Source organism: Pygoscelis adeliae, unplaced genomic scaffold, assembly GCF_000699105.1.
Source record: "Pygoscelis adeliae isolate BGI_AS28 unplaced genomic scaffold, ASM69910v1 Scaffold85, whole genome shotgun sequence".
NCBI classification, from domain to species: domain Eukaryota; kingdom Metazoa; phylum Chordata; class Aves; order Sphenisciformes; family Spheniscidae; genus Pygoscelis; species Pygoscelis adeliae.
Window position 1 is genome coordinate 247,028 of NW_008824900.1, and position 15,478 is coordinate 262,505.

General features: G+C 45.5%; 1 protein-coding gene across 1 annotated transcript in view; it reads left to right on the forward strand.

The window, feature by feature from the left end:
* Window positions 1-12,970, forward strand: part of CREBBP (CREB binding protein) — an 83,860-nt gene extending 70,890 nt beyond the window's left edge. Inside the window, exons 25-31 of the mRNA XM_009324676.1 lie at window positions 30-176; window positions 615-728; window positions 1,183-1,348; window positions 2,790-2,957; window positions 6,131-6,292; window positions 6,568-6,849; window positions 8,566-12,970. Of these exons, the coding sequence (XP_009322951.1) occupies window positions 30-176; window positions 615-728; window positions 1,183-1,348; window positions 2,790-2,957; window positions 6,131-6,292; window positions 6,568-6,849; window positions 8,566-10,728 (3,202 nt within the window). The 3' untranslated portion in view covers window positions 10,729-12,970. The remainder of the gene's footprint in view (window positions 1-29; window positions 177-614; window positions 729-1,182; window positions 1,349-2,789; window positions 2,958-6,130; window positions 6,293-6,567; window positions 6,850-8,565) is intronic.
* The last annotated feature ends 2,508 nt before the right edge of the window (window positions 12,971-15,478 follow it).

Below are 15,478 nucleotides of genomic sequence, written 5' to 3' on the forward strand. Positions count from 1 at the left end.
CCGTTCCTTCCTACCACCCTTTCCTTCAGATTTGTGGATTCTGGTGAGATGTCGGAATCTTTCCCTTACCGTACCAAAGCTCTGTTTGCGTTTGAGGAGATAGACGGAGTAGATGTGTGCTTCTTTGGCATGCACGTACAGGAGTATGGCTCGGATTGCCCCCCTCCAAATACAAGGTACTCTTTCATTTCTGTACCGGTGGTGCGTGCACAGGGAACTTCTTGCTACATTCACTGGACAATTACTCTCAAATACAGAAGACTGGGAGATACGTTTCAATTCTGCGGCACAAATAAGTCCTACTGTGTGACTGCAGATGACTTTGAAGGGGAAAACAAATATCACAACAAAAATGTTAGGTTTTTGTATTCTGTATTTAATTTTGCCTCTCAATGTATATTCTTCCTGTCTAAAAAAAATGGTACCCATCTTTTGCTTTTGAGAACTGTTTATACCATGTTAAGATGCTTAAATATGCATTAAAATAATGTCATCATTAATTTTTTTTGTTCAGTATGGCTGCATATGTATCTAGTATAAAAGTCAGTTCTCGGTAGACAAAACAGACATTCAGCCAAACATGATTTTCTATCATTCTTCTCTCATTACTATAGGCGTGTGTACATATCGTATCTAGATAGTATTCATTTCTTCCGCCCCCGTTGTCTTCGAACTGCAGTTTATCATGAAATCCTCATTGGATATTTGGAGTACGTGAAGAAACTTGGGTAAGTGAGACCCTTGTAAGGAAAGAAATCTTTTTTTCTTAGCGTTTTTTTTTTTTCACCCAGGATGCCAAGTAGCTTTTTGCTTGGGATAGTGTCTCTTTCCTTCTGCCCTCTCTGAGATATGTGGAACACATGCCTCTTCCGTAGTGGAGAGAGAAATTTGGATTTTATCACTAAGGTGGCTTTTCTGTTGTTAGGATTCTTAAACTGACAGCACATCATTCTTTTTATCAGAGGGTCACTTGATGTTTAAGCTTCATTATTATATCCCAGACCTTTTCTCATATCTTGTGCAAATAGAGGTTATTGCCTCAGCATCTTTATTACAAAGAAAAAAGAAAAGAAGAAAAAAAAAAAGCCAGAGGTCTGAATTTGTATCTCAGTTTGTCTGAGTTAATTTTAAGATGGTAGTCAAAATGGTTAAGATTTTTCTTTCTTGTGTGTGAAATACCAGGTATGTGACAGGACACATCTGGGCCTGTCCCCCAAGTGAAGGAGATGACTATATTTTTCACTGCCATCCGCCTGATCAGAAAATACCCAAACCCAAACGTTTGCAAGAATGGTATAAGAAGATGCTGGATAAGGCATTTGCTGAGAGAATCATTCATGACTACAAGGTTTGCTACTGTTTGCTTCCTGAATTAATTTTTCTGGGCTTTTCATTTGAAGGTAGCTAATACTGTTTCATAACGCATGAAACTGTGGTAGTGTTGGACAAGGGTTTTTATTCTCAGCTAGTGTCTTCGTTTACTTAGATTTTCCAGAGGTTCTGCCTTTCAGACTGAAAATTCCTTAGGTTTGGTTTCTGCATTAAGAGAAGTGTGCAAGAGCCTGCCTTCGCATACTTGTCTTTCACTGCAATCTTCTAGGCAAGGAAGTATGTAGTTTGTTAAGGTTTATAGAAGTTGTTTGCTTCTGGTGATCCTGGAGGGTCAGGTGGAATACCGGACCTCACTAGTGTGAAATCAAAAAAGCGTATAAAATGGCTTCTTCACGTGAAGAGAAAAAGGATGATTTTCGTAATTGGAGCATATCACACATGTACCCAAGGAAATAAGTTAAAGATGGCAAAGATAGCATTTGCCACTCCTTACATGCTAAAATTTACAAGAATTTCTTAATGGTAGTGATAGTGCTGGAAAAAATTGATGTTTTGATTGCAAGTGACAGTTACTAAATGTGTGGAATAGAACAGTGTATAACAAGCCTTGTCATCTGATCCAGCGTAGCAAAGAGCTAGAAAATCTGTGTGTCTCCTAATAAGGTGGTCTTGACGTGAATCCGAAGAAGAAAATTGGCTAGTCTTGTATGTGCTTGTTAAATGCAATGCACTTAAACACCTCCAGAACAACTGTATGAAGTACCTGTTCCTTTTCAGAATGCCTGTTGCTCTCAGTGGTCCCCACTCTTTCTGGCCGGGTGGTCCACAGAGCTTCAGCCGGCGGTCAGCGAAGGACACGGGCTGCGCACAGCCCCCCTACCACAACCAGACTTTAATATTCCTGTGTGTAATAGTCGGCCGGCGCATTCTGCGATTCTTCCTGGAGTTATCAGGCTTTTTGCACATGTGATGCACAGCCCAGACACATGCATTGAAGTGCTTACACGCTTTCAAATTTGTACGGGAAGGGGCTGGATGAGACACACTTGCTGTCACTAAACAGTTCCTGCTCTTGTCCAGGAGCAGTGCAGGAAAAGCTAAGTGGTGTAGGCTTCATTTTTAATTGGTGTAGGTAGTTACCAGGGAGAGGTTTGTGTTTTCCAGGGGTATCTTACTCTCTCCCATCATGTCAGGAGCATGAACCGGTTGCGTGATGGAGGTTCAGGAGAGCCTCGGCAGCTGTCTTTCTAAGATGAAACAGGGAGTGGGCTGTTATCAATATTGCCAGGCCAGTTCTTTGAGCTGCGCCCAGAAAAGGAGGCCTGCCAGGAGTGGGCCATGGGCTGTAAGTGAGGCACAACTGTTCAGTGTAGCGCTGGATCACGTCTCTGGTTCTCCTCTCTATCCTGAGTGGTCTTCATTTATTTATTCTTGGTATTGTGTGGTACGCTCAACAGGACATCTTCAAACAAGCAACTGAAGACAGGCTGACAAGTGCCAAGGAGCTGCCTTACTTTGAAGGTGATTTCTGGCCCAATGTGCTGGAAGAAAGCATTAAGGAGTTGGAGCAGGAGGAGGAGGAAAGGAAAAAGGAAGAAAGCACTGCAGCTAGTGAAACAACAGAGGTGAGTTAACTTTATATGCTATATTTGCTTCTGGCTCACAAAGCTGACAATTAATGCTTTAAGAAATTAGAGAGTTCACATCCAGAAAACTAGAAAAGAAGGTCGTTCACATCAGACGTTAAATCGGGGTTCCCTTTAACTGCATTTCTGGTTTTCTTCTTGGATAACAAATATACTGATGGCTTGTTATTTCTTTTTTTTTAACAGAATCAGAAGTCAGTTATGTCAGTTCAGCATCTCTGTTCTCAGAGAAATGTGTTAAGCTACTTTTGGATTGCATCATGACTGCTACATTTGCTTGCAGTCATTTGGCTGAGCTTCTGGTTCACACCTTTGCAAATCACCTTCAGTATTTGTACTTTGAAAGATGCTGTAATTTTCAAAGCTGAATTAAATTTTGCCTTTATTTAAGCAAAGGTACTTGTAGTTGTTCGCAACAGTAGGGGGGCTGAAATTTGAAAGTATTTATTGCAAGCTTTGCATTGGTGTGAAACGTTGATCCTGATGGTAGTGTTCCTTCACCAGTATTCTCTCTTTGTATATTAAAAAAAAAAAACAAACCTAACCCCCCACAAAAAAAACGAGAAACAAAACCCCAGCTTTCTCAGGGTCCTGGCCAGAATTTCATTATTCATTTTTATTTCTGTCTTGATTGTATCTGTATCCAAATGGTCTTAGCACTTTTATACTGTCCCTTTTACTTGTGATTTGCAGCAGTGTGTTTTGAAAATAGGGAAGTCTGAAGTCTAGCAGATTGAGGTGGAACCAAAAACTTTTAAGTGGGGAGGGACTGCATTCAGCTTAGATGCCGTGACAATTTGCATACTGTGTATTACATGTGATTGATGTGGAGTGATAGACCTTCATCCATCAATTTCATTAGGTCAGAAAATCCCTTCTATTAAACCTTAGCAGCTCCTTCAAAGCTAAAGTAGTTTGTTGCTGTGTTTTTTATGGAACCATAAAGTTAATAGTTTTCACCTTGTTCCTTCTGAATGTAACTTCTAATATTGAAATATTTCAACAAACAGCAGTATAAAAGTAACAGAAAGACAAGGCTTGGAATTTAAGTTGCAGTCCTCTTTTGCTAACAGTATCACTTTCAATAAATCATAGCATGCCCTTCCAGTGGAAACGCCAGTGTAAACCTCTACATCTAAGAGGGGAAAAAAGGTGTTGTAAAAAGCCCAGAACAGCTAACTGTGAAACTCGGTACAAGCTGTCTGCCTAAAGTGAGAAGATGCAGCCTTGGCTGTTAACATCCCTATGTTCCCACTTAATGCCCTTGATGTTGCTTGGGGTAGCGAGGGAACAAAATCTGCATCCAAGTTGCTGAAGGTGTCATCCAAGAATGCAACAAAAAATGTAACAGTGTGGTCTTTGCCACTTGGCTCAGAAAAAGGAGCAAAATTAAAAGCATGAGAACTTCTCCAGTGCAGTCACCTAAATTTGTGTCACTTTACGGAGGAAGCTGTGCCCAGCAACAGGGATCTCCACGTGTAGAAGCACTTGATGAATCTTTGCAATTTGCCTTGTATTGAGATGGTACAGAATGTGTCTATCTTTCCTTAAATTCTTAGTCCTAAACTTTGTGTATGTGGAGAGAGAGCTTCTTAAAAGTCAACATGTGCTGGGATTATCGGTTAGAGAGTCTAAAGAGGTGGTAAGTGTTCAGAAGTTCTTGAAAAAGGTTCTGAAGGGACAAGGCTCACTGAGTAACCGTGCCGTTGGCATCTGTGGCAAACCTGGCTGACTATGTTAAATGCTATCAAAATGAAGTAGTACAAAAACAATCTTACAGCTTCTTAAAACACGTTGGAATAGCTTTGTACAATTGACCGAATATAAACTTGTTGAAGGTGGAGTAGAAAGAAAACTTAGAATTGTACTGTCAGCTAAGTTTCAATCTATTCTTCCTTTTGGTGTTTAAATTTTAAAATCTACGTCGATGCTCTAGAAGGCATAGGCAAAGGAGGGCATGCCCTAATTCCATCAGGGGGTAGAAAATTTTGGGGAAAAGAAGTCAAGATGGGAACATACAATAGCTCATTTCTGAATACCTCCACATCACTTAGGGCTCTGTCTGGTTTCCCATAAAATAGTATAATTTCAATTTCCAAACATGTTTGGTCAAAAAGTCAATAAAATTAGTTGCAGAAAACCCAAGATTGGACAGGGAATTTCTGCCTAAGCCTAATTAATGGAACGGAAGGGTGGCAACAGTCTATATATAGAATTGCTTTCTTCAGTTGGAATATTTTTTTCTTTGAATAAATATGCTTGTAGATAAACCCTGTGTTTGCTTGTACATAGTGTTCATGAAACTTTCTTGTGTGTGTGTGTATATATATCTCAGAGTATTTCAGTAGCTTATTTTTAATATTATGATAACCAACATTCTAGCAGTTAGGAGATTTTTACTGAGTGGCAAGCTCCCTGCTGAGGGCTTGGAGTTTTATTTTTCAAGGACTTGAGAAGTCTAAAAGTTATTTCTGTTTTCACAAGTCATCTAAATAGCATCATCTGCTATTTTTTACTCTCTTCACTTACATCTAGTATTCAGTATATGGTCACTGTGGTCTGTTGTAACTTAGACGCAAGTGAAAGTTTTGGGGATTTTTTTGGAGTTGCACATGCAGCAGTACGTCTTCAGGATGGAGAATAATGTATTTTGTTAGTTTCAAATCCTGCGTGTTCTTATTTGTGTACTAGCCCTAAATTTGTTCAATAAAAACAACAAAAAAAATCAGTTCAAAGCTCAAGCAAGTGTGTGAAACCCCAAATGCACAACAAAGCAAAACACTGCACTTCTGGAATTTTTTAAGGTCCATTTTATTTGTAACTCATTTTATCATCGAATATCTATAAGATCTTGTAAAGCAAGTAGTGGAAGCTGAGGTACAGTGTTTGAGAAGGAAAAAAATTAAGATACGAATTATTTAATGTATATGCATACCTTAAAAATCTATTTTTAAACAGCGTTTGAATTGGTTTGCCTGCCAGTTTGGCTTTTGATTTTTCCTGGAAGATAGGATATATTTAACACAGTATGGCTGATTTGCAGGCATTGGAACAAAGTTCTATTATTGACAGCAGAAGTGTTTCACTTTCAGCTGCAGTGAATGGGAGAGAGCTCTATAAAGTGTAACATCTTTCCTTTGCATTTATTGCAGGGAAGCCAGGGCGACAGCAAAAACGCCAAGAAAAAGAACAACAAAAAAACCAACAAGAATAAGAGTAGCATCAGCAGGGCTAACAAGAAGAAACCCAGCATGCCAAATGTGTCCAATGATCTGTCTCAGAAGCTGTATGCCACTATGGAGAAGCATAAAGAGGTACTGTCAAAATACGCTGCGTAAAGAGAAGATTTTATTCCTATAAATCCAGGCATGATGATAGTCAGAACTGAAAAATCGGGAGGAGTAAACCTTGTGATTGCGCTAGAACTTTTTCTGTTGTGTACAAAATATTGGAAGAGATTAGCCTAAACTAAGTTAATTAGATAACGTTTGTAGCACACCATTACTGCAACAGAACATGAGCTTTTTCCTGCAAGATTATCTAACCTCATCAATTTTTATTTCTCCACCCCACCCCCATTTATCTGCAGGTCTTTTTTGTGATTCATTTACATGCTGGGCCTGTAATTAACACTCTGCCTCCCATTGTGGACCCTGATCCATTACTTAGCTGTGATTTGATGGATGGGCGAGATGCCTTCCTCACCTTAGCCAGAGATAAGCACTGGGAGTTCTCCTCACTACGCCGATCCAAGTGGTCCACGCTCTGCATGCTGGTAGAACTACATACTCAAGGGCAGGATCGCTTTGTCTATACGTGCAATGAGTGCAAACATCATGTGGAAACAAGGTGGCATTGCACTGTCTGTGAGGTAGGTGTATATCACCAGAGACTTCTGCTCTCTTTTGCCCTACAGCCAAGCTTGATTTTTTTTTTTGGGGGGGGGGGGGGTATTGCCCAAAGTTCCTCCAAATTAAGCCTATCCTGATAAAAGGGCTGCTAACGCCTTAAGGGAAGGTGACTGCCATAGTGGGGTACCTCTTCTTCTAGAATAAGTGCCTTTAGTTTCTCGACATGGAAAACGCCAGTACTCGGGAACGGCTATTGCTGTGTCATTTATTCCGCTATGGCTTCTGCATAGACAAGTCTTTAACTTAATTTTGAAGAACTTTAGGACTGGGTGGTAGGGTTTGACTGCATCAGACTAGTCCGAATCTGCAGGGCAGTAGCTCATCCACATTAAATGGATGTCTACAAGAGACATTAGCGTACCTTCCTGCAAGGTAGTTTTCGTTCCGCTTTGTACGTGGTACTTCGTGTTGCAAGGAGCGCAGCCGGGTGTGTGTCCAGGCTGCTGCAAAGCTGGGTGAGGAGCCTGCCGCAGCTCTTCATCATTATCTCTTCAGCCCAGTGTTCGAGGTTGCCTGCCCTTCAGAGCAGCCCAAATAATTGCTTCCTAACCTGGCTCAATGCTTTTAACGACTGGTCCTTTTACAGCATAGATCACTTCCACTGAACTATGTTAGAGAGCGGTTATGCATGGAGTTACACGGGTGGACTTGAGAAGGTAGTCTCTACAGGGCTTGTGATGACCTCTGGCTGTAGCTTAACAAAAAAAAAATTTTAGTAAGTGCAGCCTATTTTTTACACTGCAAGTTATTGCCAGGTTTGTGGTGGAAGAGTCCTAATTAATCCCTCTGAGGAAAGCATTGAACAGGGCTTCTTGAGGCAAGACTGCAGGAAATGGATCATACACACTAGGAGAATTAAGTGGTGGACGGAGGTATGGCCTTTAGGTTTCTTCTGGGTACTTCTGTATCAGGGAGCGCCCTTCCTTCAGCAAAAAAAGGACAGGGCGGTGAAAATGTAGGTGTTTGAGCAGGTTTTCAGATCAGTGTCTGTCTTAGCATGAAACTTGCACTTGATTTGAGGGTCGTTTTAGAGATTAAAAAAAGATATTTCAGGGTAGTAATTATTAGTTAGTAGTTACACTAAGAATAGCTAAATGGAGAGCCAAACCCTATTTTTTAGGCAGCGACAGTAGGTTTGCCTGACTAGTTGGAGGTTTTGGCCCTCCTTATGTAGGTACCCCAGTAGACATCACAGAAAAGTAAACAGTTCCTGTCATCAAAAGGGAAAAACAAAGCAAAAAAACCAAAATCCTGCCAAGACTTTTTCATGTAATAAAATGAAGACACAATCACAGCCCCTATTGGCGTTGTTACCCACCGTAGCCAAGGCTTGTGATTGCAGGCTCGCTTTGCTGAGGCAGCTGACGTGGCTTCTGCCCTCAGCTGCCCAGCACTCCCCGCCCCAAAGGTCCACTACTGTCATCGTGACTCCGTAGGCTACGCAGCCGCTTCTCTACCTCGGTGTACCAGGTGTAAATTGAAACGGGCAGTTGTTCACAGCGCATGGCTGTTGTCCTGCTTTTGTTCTGCTGTGTGTTTGTACCCGCTGAAACCCAAAGTGTGCTTCCACACCAGGCTCACGTTGCTCACCTAGCACCGCTCTTACTGTTCTGCTCTTTTGCTGGTATAGTTAGTGCTCTGTAGACAACTGAACTCTGGGTTTTCGTTGCTTTCAGGACTACGATCTCTGCATTAACTGCTACAACACTAAGAGCCATGACCACAAGATGGTTAAGTGGGGCCTGGGTCTGGATGATGAGAGCAACAGCCAAGGAGAGCAACAGTCAAAGAGCCCCCAGGAGTCGCGACGACTGAGCATCCAGCGCTGCATTCAGTCCCTTGTCCATGCCTGTCAGTGCCGCAATGCAAACTGCTCATTGCCATCCTGCCAGAAGATGAAACGGGTTGTCCAGCACACCAAGGGCTGCAAGCGCAAGACCAACGGTGGCTGTCCAGTGTGCAAACAGCTCATAGCTCTTTGCTGCTACCATGCCAAACACTGCCAAGAGAACAAATGCCCTGTGCCATTCTGTCTCAATATCAAACACAAACTTCGACAGCAGCAGATCCAGCATCGCCTGCAGCAGGCTCAGCTCATGCGCAGAAGGATGGCTACCATGAACACCCGAAACGTGCCTCAGCAAAGTTTGCCTTCTCCTACCTCAGCAACGCCTGGTACCCCTACACAGCAGCCAAGTACACCGCAAACACCACAGCCTGCTCCCCAGCCCCAGCCTTCCCCTGTAAGTATGTCACCGGCCGGCTTTCCCAGTGTGTCGAGAACTCAGCCCCCTACTACTGTTTCAACAGGAAAACCTGCAAACCCGGTTTCTGCACCTCCACCTCCGGCTCAGCCTCCGCCGGCCGCAGTGGAAGCGGCTCGGCAGATTGAGAGAGAAGCTGCCCAGCAGCAGCAGCAGCTCTACAGGGTCAACAACATTAACAATGGTTTGCCTCCTGGTCGCCCAGGACTAGTAAACCCGACGGTGGGTTCAGTGAACCAGATGCAGCAAGTCAGCATGAATGTACCCCGGCCCAACCCTGTAAGTGGTCCAGTGATGTCCAACATGCAGCCTGGACAATGGCAGTCACCTCCAATGCCGCAGCAGCAACCGATGCAGCCGGGAATGGCCAGACCGGTTATGCCAATGGCGACGCCACAAGCAGTGGCTGGGCCAAGGATGCCGGGCGTGCAGCAGCCGCCACGGAGCATCCCCCCGAATGCACTTCAGGACTTACTGAGGACCTTGAAATCACCCAGTTCTCCGCAGCAGCAACAGCAGGTTCTTAATATCCTTAAATCCAACCCTCAGCTTATGGCAGCTTTTATAAAGCAAAGAACAGCCAAATACGTGGCTAACCAGCCTGGGATGCAGCCGCAAGCAGGCATACAGCCCCAGCCTGGGATGCAGCAGCCGCAGACCGGCATGCAACAGCCAGGCATGCATGCTCAAGCAGGATTGCAGAACATGAACGCGATGCAAGCGGGAGTGCAGAGACCGAGCGTTCCTCCCCAGCAGCAAGGCATAGGAGCTATGAATCCCCAGGGACAAGCGATAAACATTATGAACCCCGGCCACAACCCCAGCATGGCAAACATGAGTCCGCAGTACAGAGAAATACTGAGGCGGCAATTACTGCAGCAGCAACAGCAGCAGCAGCAAGGAGGGGCTGGCATGGCAGGAGGGATGGCAGGACACAACCAGTTCCAGCAGCCTCAAGGACCAGGAGGTTACCCTCAGGCCATGCAGCAGCAGCGGATGCAGCAGCATATATCGATACAGGGGGGGTCCATGGGACAGATGGCTCAGATGGGACAGCTGAACCAGATGGGCCAGCCCGGCATGGGGGCGGACGGCACTCCCAACATCCAGCAAGCACTGCAGCAGCGGATCCTGCAACAGCAGCAGATGAAACAGCAGATAGGGTCCCCCGGCCAGCCTAACCCCATGAGCCCACAGCAGCACATGCTCTCAGGACAACCGCAGGCGTCTCATCTCCCTGGCCAGCAGATCGCCACCTCCCTCAGCAACCAGGTGCGGTCCCCAGCACCCGTTCAGTCTCCCCGTCCCCAGTCCCAGCCACCACATTCCAGCCCGTCACCCAGGATACAGCCCCAACCGTCACCTCACCACGTCTCTCCCCAGACTGGTTCCCCCCACCCAGGACTCGCAGTTACTATGGCTAGCTCCATGGATCAGGGACACTTGGGCAACCCAGAACAGAGTGCAATGCTTCCACAACTAAACACCCCGAACAGGAGTGCGTTGTCTAACGAATTGTCTCTGGTCGGTGACACCACCGGGGACACATTAGAAAAATTTGTGGAGGGTTTGTAGCATTATGGGAGCATCACTTTTTTTTTTCCTTTCGTGTTCTTGGACATTTTGTACTGAAAAATTCAGACATCTGGGTTGTTTTGAATCCTAGATGGAACTGCTGCTTCCTACACATGGAAGAACGAATTGCTGTTAAAAAAAAAAAAAACCAATACAAAGAATATATTTTTTTGTTAAAGCCAGGCGGTTAAAATATCTGGTCTCTTTTGTGGGTTTTTTTGGTTTTTATTTTTTTGTTGCTGTTGACTCATACCTTTTTTTTAACGGGGGAAAACAAGTTCATTATATTCATATTTTTTATTTGTATTTTCAAGACTTTAAACATTTGCGTTTAAAAGAAGAAAAAATAATATTCAGAAACTGTTTCCTGAAATAATGCAACATTATAATGTATCCCGGTAACTTTGACACGTTGCGGGAAGATTTTTTTTTCTATAGTGAACTCTGCAGGCGTTTGAAGTATTACCCCTGGAAAGATAGGAATTGACTCTTGCACACAAAACCACACATTGGCCAACGCCAAAATCCTTGTCTTGCAGATGTAGAAATTGTTGCTTTGTTTCTCTGATAAAACTGGTTTTAGATGAAAATAGGGATGATCACTCTTAGACCGTGCTGATTTGAATAGAGAAGAAGCATTCTTTTCTTTCTTTCTTCTGTGTGAAACTTGAAATGAGGAAAAGCAATTCTAGTGTAAATCATGCAAGCGCTATAATTACTATAAATAAGAAAATCCAAGAAGATTCAATCACTGTATAGAATGGTAAAAAAAAAAACAAACTCATTTCTTACTTATAATATCATATTGTTAAATAAACTGTGTGCAACAGACAAAAAGGGTGGTCCTTCTTGAATTCATGTACATGGTATTAACACTTAGTGTTTGGGTTTTTTGTTATGAAAATGCTGTTTTCAACATTGTATTTGGACTATGCATGTCTTTTTTCCATTGTATATAAAGTATTGCTTAAAATTGATATAAATTACTGAAGTTTTTAACATGTATTCTGTTCTTTAAAATCCATGTAAGAATGTTTAAGGTTTTTATTTATTTATATATTTTTTGATCATGTTCTTTGTAAGACATGGCTATGAATATTCACTCATTACACAGAGCAGCCAGAGGCATCGATAGGAGTGGCACGATACATGGCGTATTGTAGGTAGCATGTCTGTTTTACAACACCCTTTAGCGATTGTTTCCTTTTCGGGGAGGGAGAGGAGAGGGGAATGGCTCCCGGACGTGGAATACTTGCAGGTGTTCATCCATAAGGGTTAACTGGAATAAATTATTAATAGCCGTTGCTTTTTAAAAACTGCATTAATTTAGGGAAGGATCACCAATGAGAGGAAAATAGAGAGTATTGAGTTAATTCTAGGCTAATTTATTTAGTCTACAGTAAAATATGAACCTATTGACTTTAACACTATTTTTCTGCTGTTAACTCTGAGTCTAGATTTGAGGGTTTTCTGTGGAATAAAAAATAACAAATCATGTACATGTTCCCTTTAATATCCTGTCACCACGCCCTCATGTTCCTGGGATACTTGCCCCTCCTCCCCCCAGTCAATTACTTTCTTGGAGTTAAAAAGTCCGGGGAAACTTTCCCAGCGTAGGTGTGAGCTAAAACCGCGACTAGCCTAAAATGCCACCACTCAGACCTCGAGGCTTCTCGATTAACGTGCGGCTGGCATGGGATTTGCAGCAAACCCAGCGAGGTGTCCCGCCCGGCAGCTGCCCCCGCTCCCCCGGGGAGCACCGGGCACGCTCGGCTTCTCACATTCGGTTAGCGCTTCCTCCAGCCTCAACCTTTTTATCGGAATGATGTTGGGGGAGGACGGGGGGAGCAGAGCAAACGATTTATCTCAACTTTTATCCCCGTACTGTGAAAACAGTAGCGCGCCGCGGCACTACTTCATTCTTTTTAACTGTAGAGGGTCTCTGCTTAAACTTTTCTTGCAAACTTTTAACTATTGTATCTTTTTCACCACCATTGGATTCATCTGCCCACGCAACTGTCTTCAGCAATTCAAGATGTCAGAATTTGGGGCTGGGGTGAGGTCAGCGAACACTAACCCAAGGCTTGTCCAAAAGCAATTGCTGTTTAAAAAAAAAAAAAGGATGGAAAGCCCTGATGCTGTGTCTCATGCTGTGTACTTAAAAAGAGGAAAAATACTATATTTGTGATCAAAAAGAGGAAACTTGAAATGTGCTGGTGTTTCTAATAAAAGCTGGTAAAACTGCTTGGATTGAAGGATGGTTCCGCTTGGCTGGTGCCCGCTAGGATCAGCGAAGCCTGACACCCAAGGTTGAGATAACTGCACTCAATCTCGCTAATACCTTTAAGTAGCGTCCATTCTGAAAACGTCGGCACCGCTTCCGGATTTGGATAAGCCGAGTCCTGTTTGGAGCCCAGAGAGGTGGTGTGGCTCTTGGGCTGCGGCTCGCTCGGGTTCCCACTCCTGGGGAAGAGTGGGGGAAAAATAAACCTGATGAGAAGCAAATACTGGAATATTTTTAAGTACAACCTGAAGTATGTTGAGGGCACAGAGCAAGGGATAGATTTAGATCTGATACTCCCAGCTTGATGGAGCAACTGTTGTAGATAAGAGCAGGTATTTCACCAGGGAGAGAAGGGAAGGGCAAAGCTGAAGTCAAGCATGAGGAGGGGCTGGGCTTGGTCTATGGCCCCTACAGTCATGGGGGCTTCGCTCCGGTCTCCTTCGTCGATAGGAAATTCAGCGTCTCTGAAGGCTGGACGGGCATCTGCTTGTTCAGGTCCTTGCCTGTGTTTTGATGGGGGAGGTACTGGCGATAAGGAACAGCATCCTAGAAACACGAGCACTTGTAAGGCAAGAACACACTGGAGGTTGGTGCAGGATCTTTATGACCGGAGGGGGTGGCTAAGACCTTCCCCCTTACTGAATTCTGCAGGGGAAGACTGTTTAAATCTGAACATTGAGCTGCAACAACTCGGTTCTCTGCTCTTCTTTTCTTTGGCGCTCCGCTCTCTGCCGCTGGCTGTCCTGACTCTTCCCAACACTGCTGCCGCAGCAGGCTGTCGGCGTGTTTCTTCTTGCCGCAGACGCTCCAGCTGAGGTTCACCTCGGTCGCTCATCGCTGTCCCACCAGGCCAGAGATCTGCCCACACCACGTATGTAAGCGCTCCCCGCTCTGGTCTTCCACCTGGACGCTTTAGAGCGAAGGGGTGAGGGTCTGACCGCAGCAGTGGACTGAGGAAGAGGAGCCCCCCTGCCGGGGGTACAGCACTAAACAAAGAGTAGCCCCGCTGGGGACAGCAACCCCGTCGGTCACTCTGTACGAAGCCAGCGGTGGTACACGTCCACAGCTGTAGCGGCGTAACGTTCCTTCAGGTCAGTGGCAGCGTACAGCAGTAAGTGAAAGTGGTTAATGGCTTACGAGGTGATCTGGGTGTGCACCAGGTCCTTCTTCCAAAGCAAATTGCAGCCCGTGGTTTTCTCAGTGCAGTGAAGATCTAGCAGCCGCCGTAGGGAGCTGGTAGCTGGGGGAGCACGGCAGAGCAGGCAGGTTGCTGCGCAGGGGCGATCTGTCCTTCCCTGCGCTTCCTCTCCGTGGCCGGGAACTTAAAACGGGGAATGGGCCGATCTCTGCCACCCCCAGCGTGCTGCCAGGGCAGTGATTGAAGACAGTAGGTGCCAACCGCCGGATAATCGAAATGAGCCCGAAGCAGAGGGGAGGATCTGTACCAGAGCCCCTGCAGTCCCCAAGCCTCCCCTGCGGGAACACGCTTCATGGCTAAACCGACAAAGCGGACCCAAGGCAGGCGGGTGACGCAGCGCAAGGTGAGGGAGGAGGAGGACTCGGGCATTTCACAGCAGGTACAAGAGCTCTGGTACGGTGTCATGGCAGAGCAACGCTCAGGAGCGCTGTGGGGTCAGCTGGAGGTAGCAATGAACGCAGCAGTAGGAGGGAAGCGTTTGAAACGGGCTCAGAAGTCATTCTGGTTTTGGCCGCAGCACAGGGAATCTCGAGGAGGGGCTGGGGTTGGTTCCATGTGGAAATGCAGCCCGCGGAAGGGTGCCGGAGCGACGCAAAGGCTCACGCTGGCTTTGTTGCACCTAATCCGTAACATCCAGCACCGCACAAACCCCACTGCGTGCGAGTGTTTCTTAGATGCGAACCTCCAAAGCAACAATGCGGATCGGCGTAGTCCCGAGGACAAGTTGCAAGCACAAGTGAAGTGCACGCGTAGCTTTTCCAGCGAGCTCCCCTGGGCCTGGGAATTACAAAGCGCGCTCTGTTAGGTGGTCACGGCTCCCTCCTGAAGGCCCTCGTTTCCTCTGTCTGGAAGCGGTTAGCGCTCACCGAAATGAGACCTGCTTGATCTTTTATTTTTAGCTGTGGTGTTCATTGAGGCCAGGCTCTGCTCTCACGCACGTTCCAAATTTGGCTCTCAGCGGAGCGGTTTATTTCCTCTCTCACCCTCATCCCGTCCAAAGCCTTTCTCCGATACCTCTGCCCTTTAGGTCTACGCTCACGGCAGCCCCAGGAAACGAGGAATTTCAGAGGAACGGGAAAAGGAGATGTTAAGCGATTTGCCCGAAGTCGAGCAGGGAAGCCTGGCCAAGGTGCGGCACACGGGGGCTTCCTAAGGGCTGCTCCCAGCCCGGCGCAGCCTTTCCTCGGCCCACAGCCGCCCTCCGTGGGGAACGGGGAGAGACACGGTGCACCGGGCTCCGCCAGCCGAGCTCCTGCCACCGCCTCTTG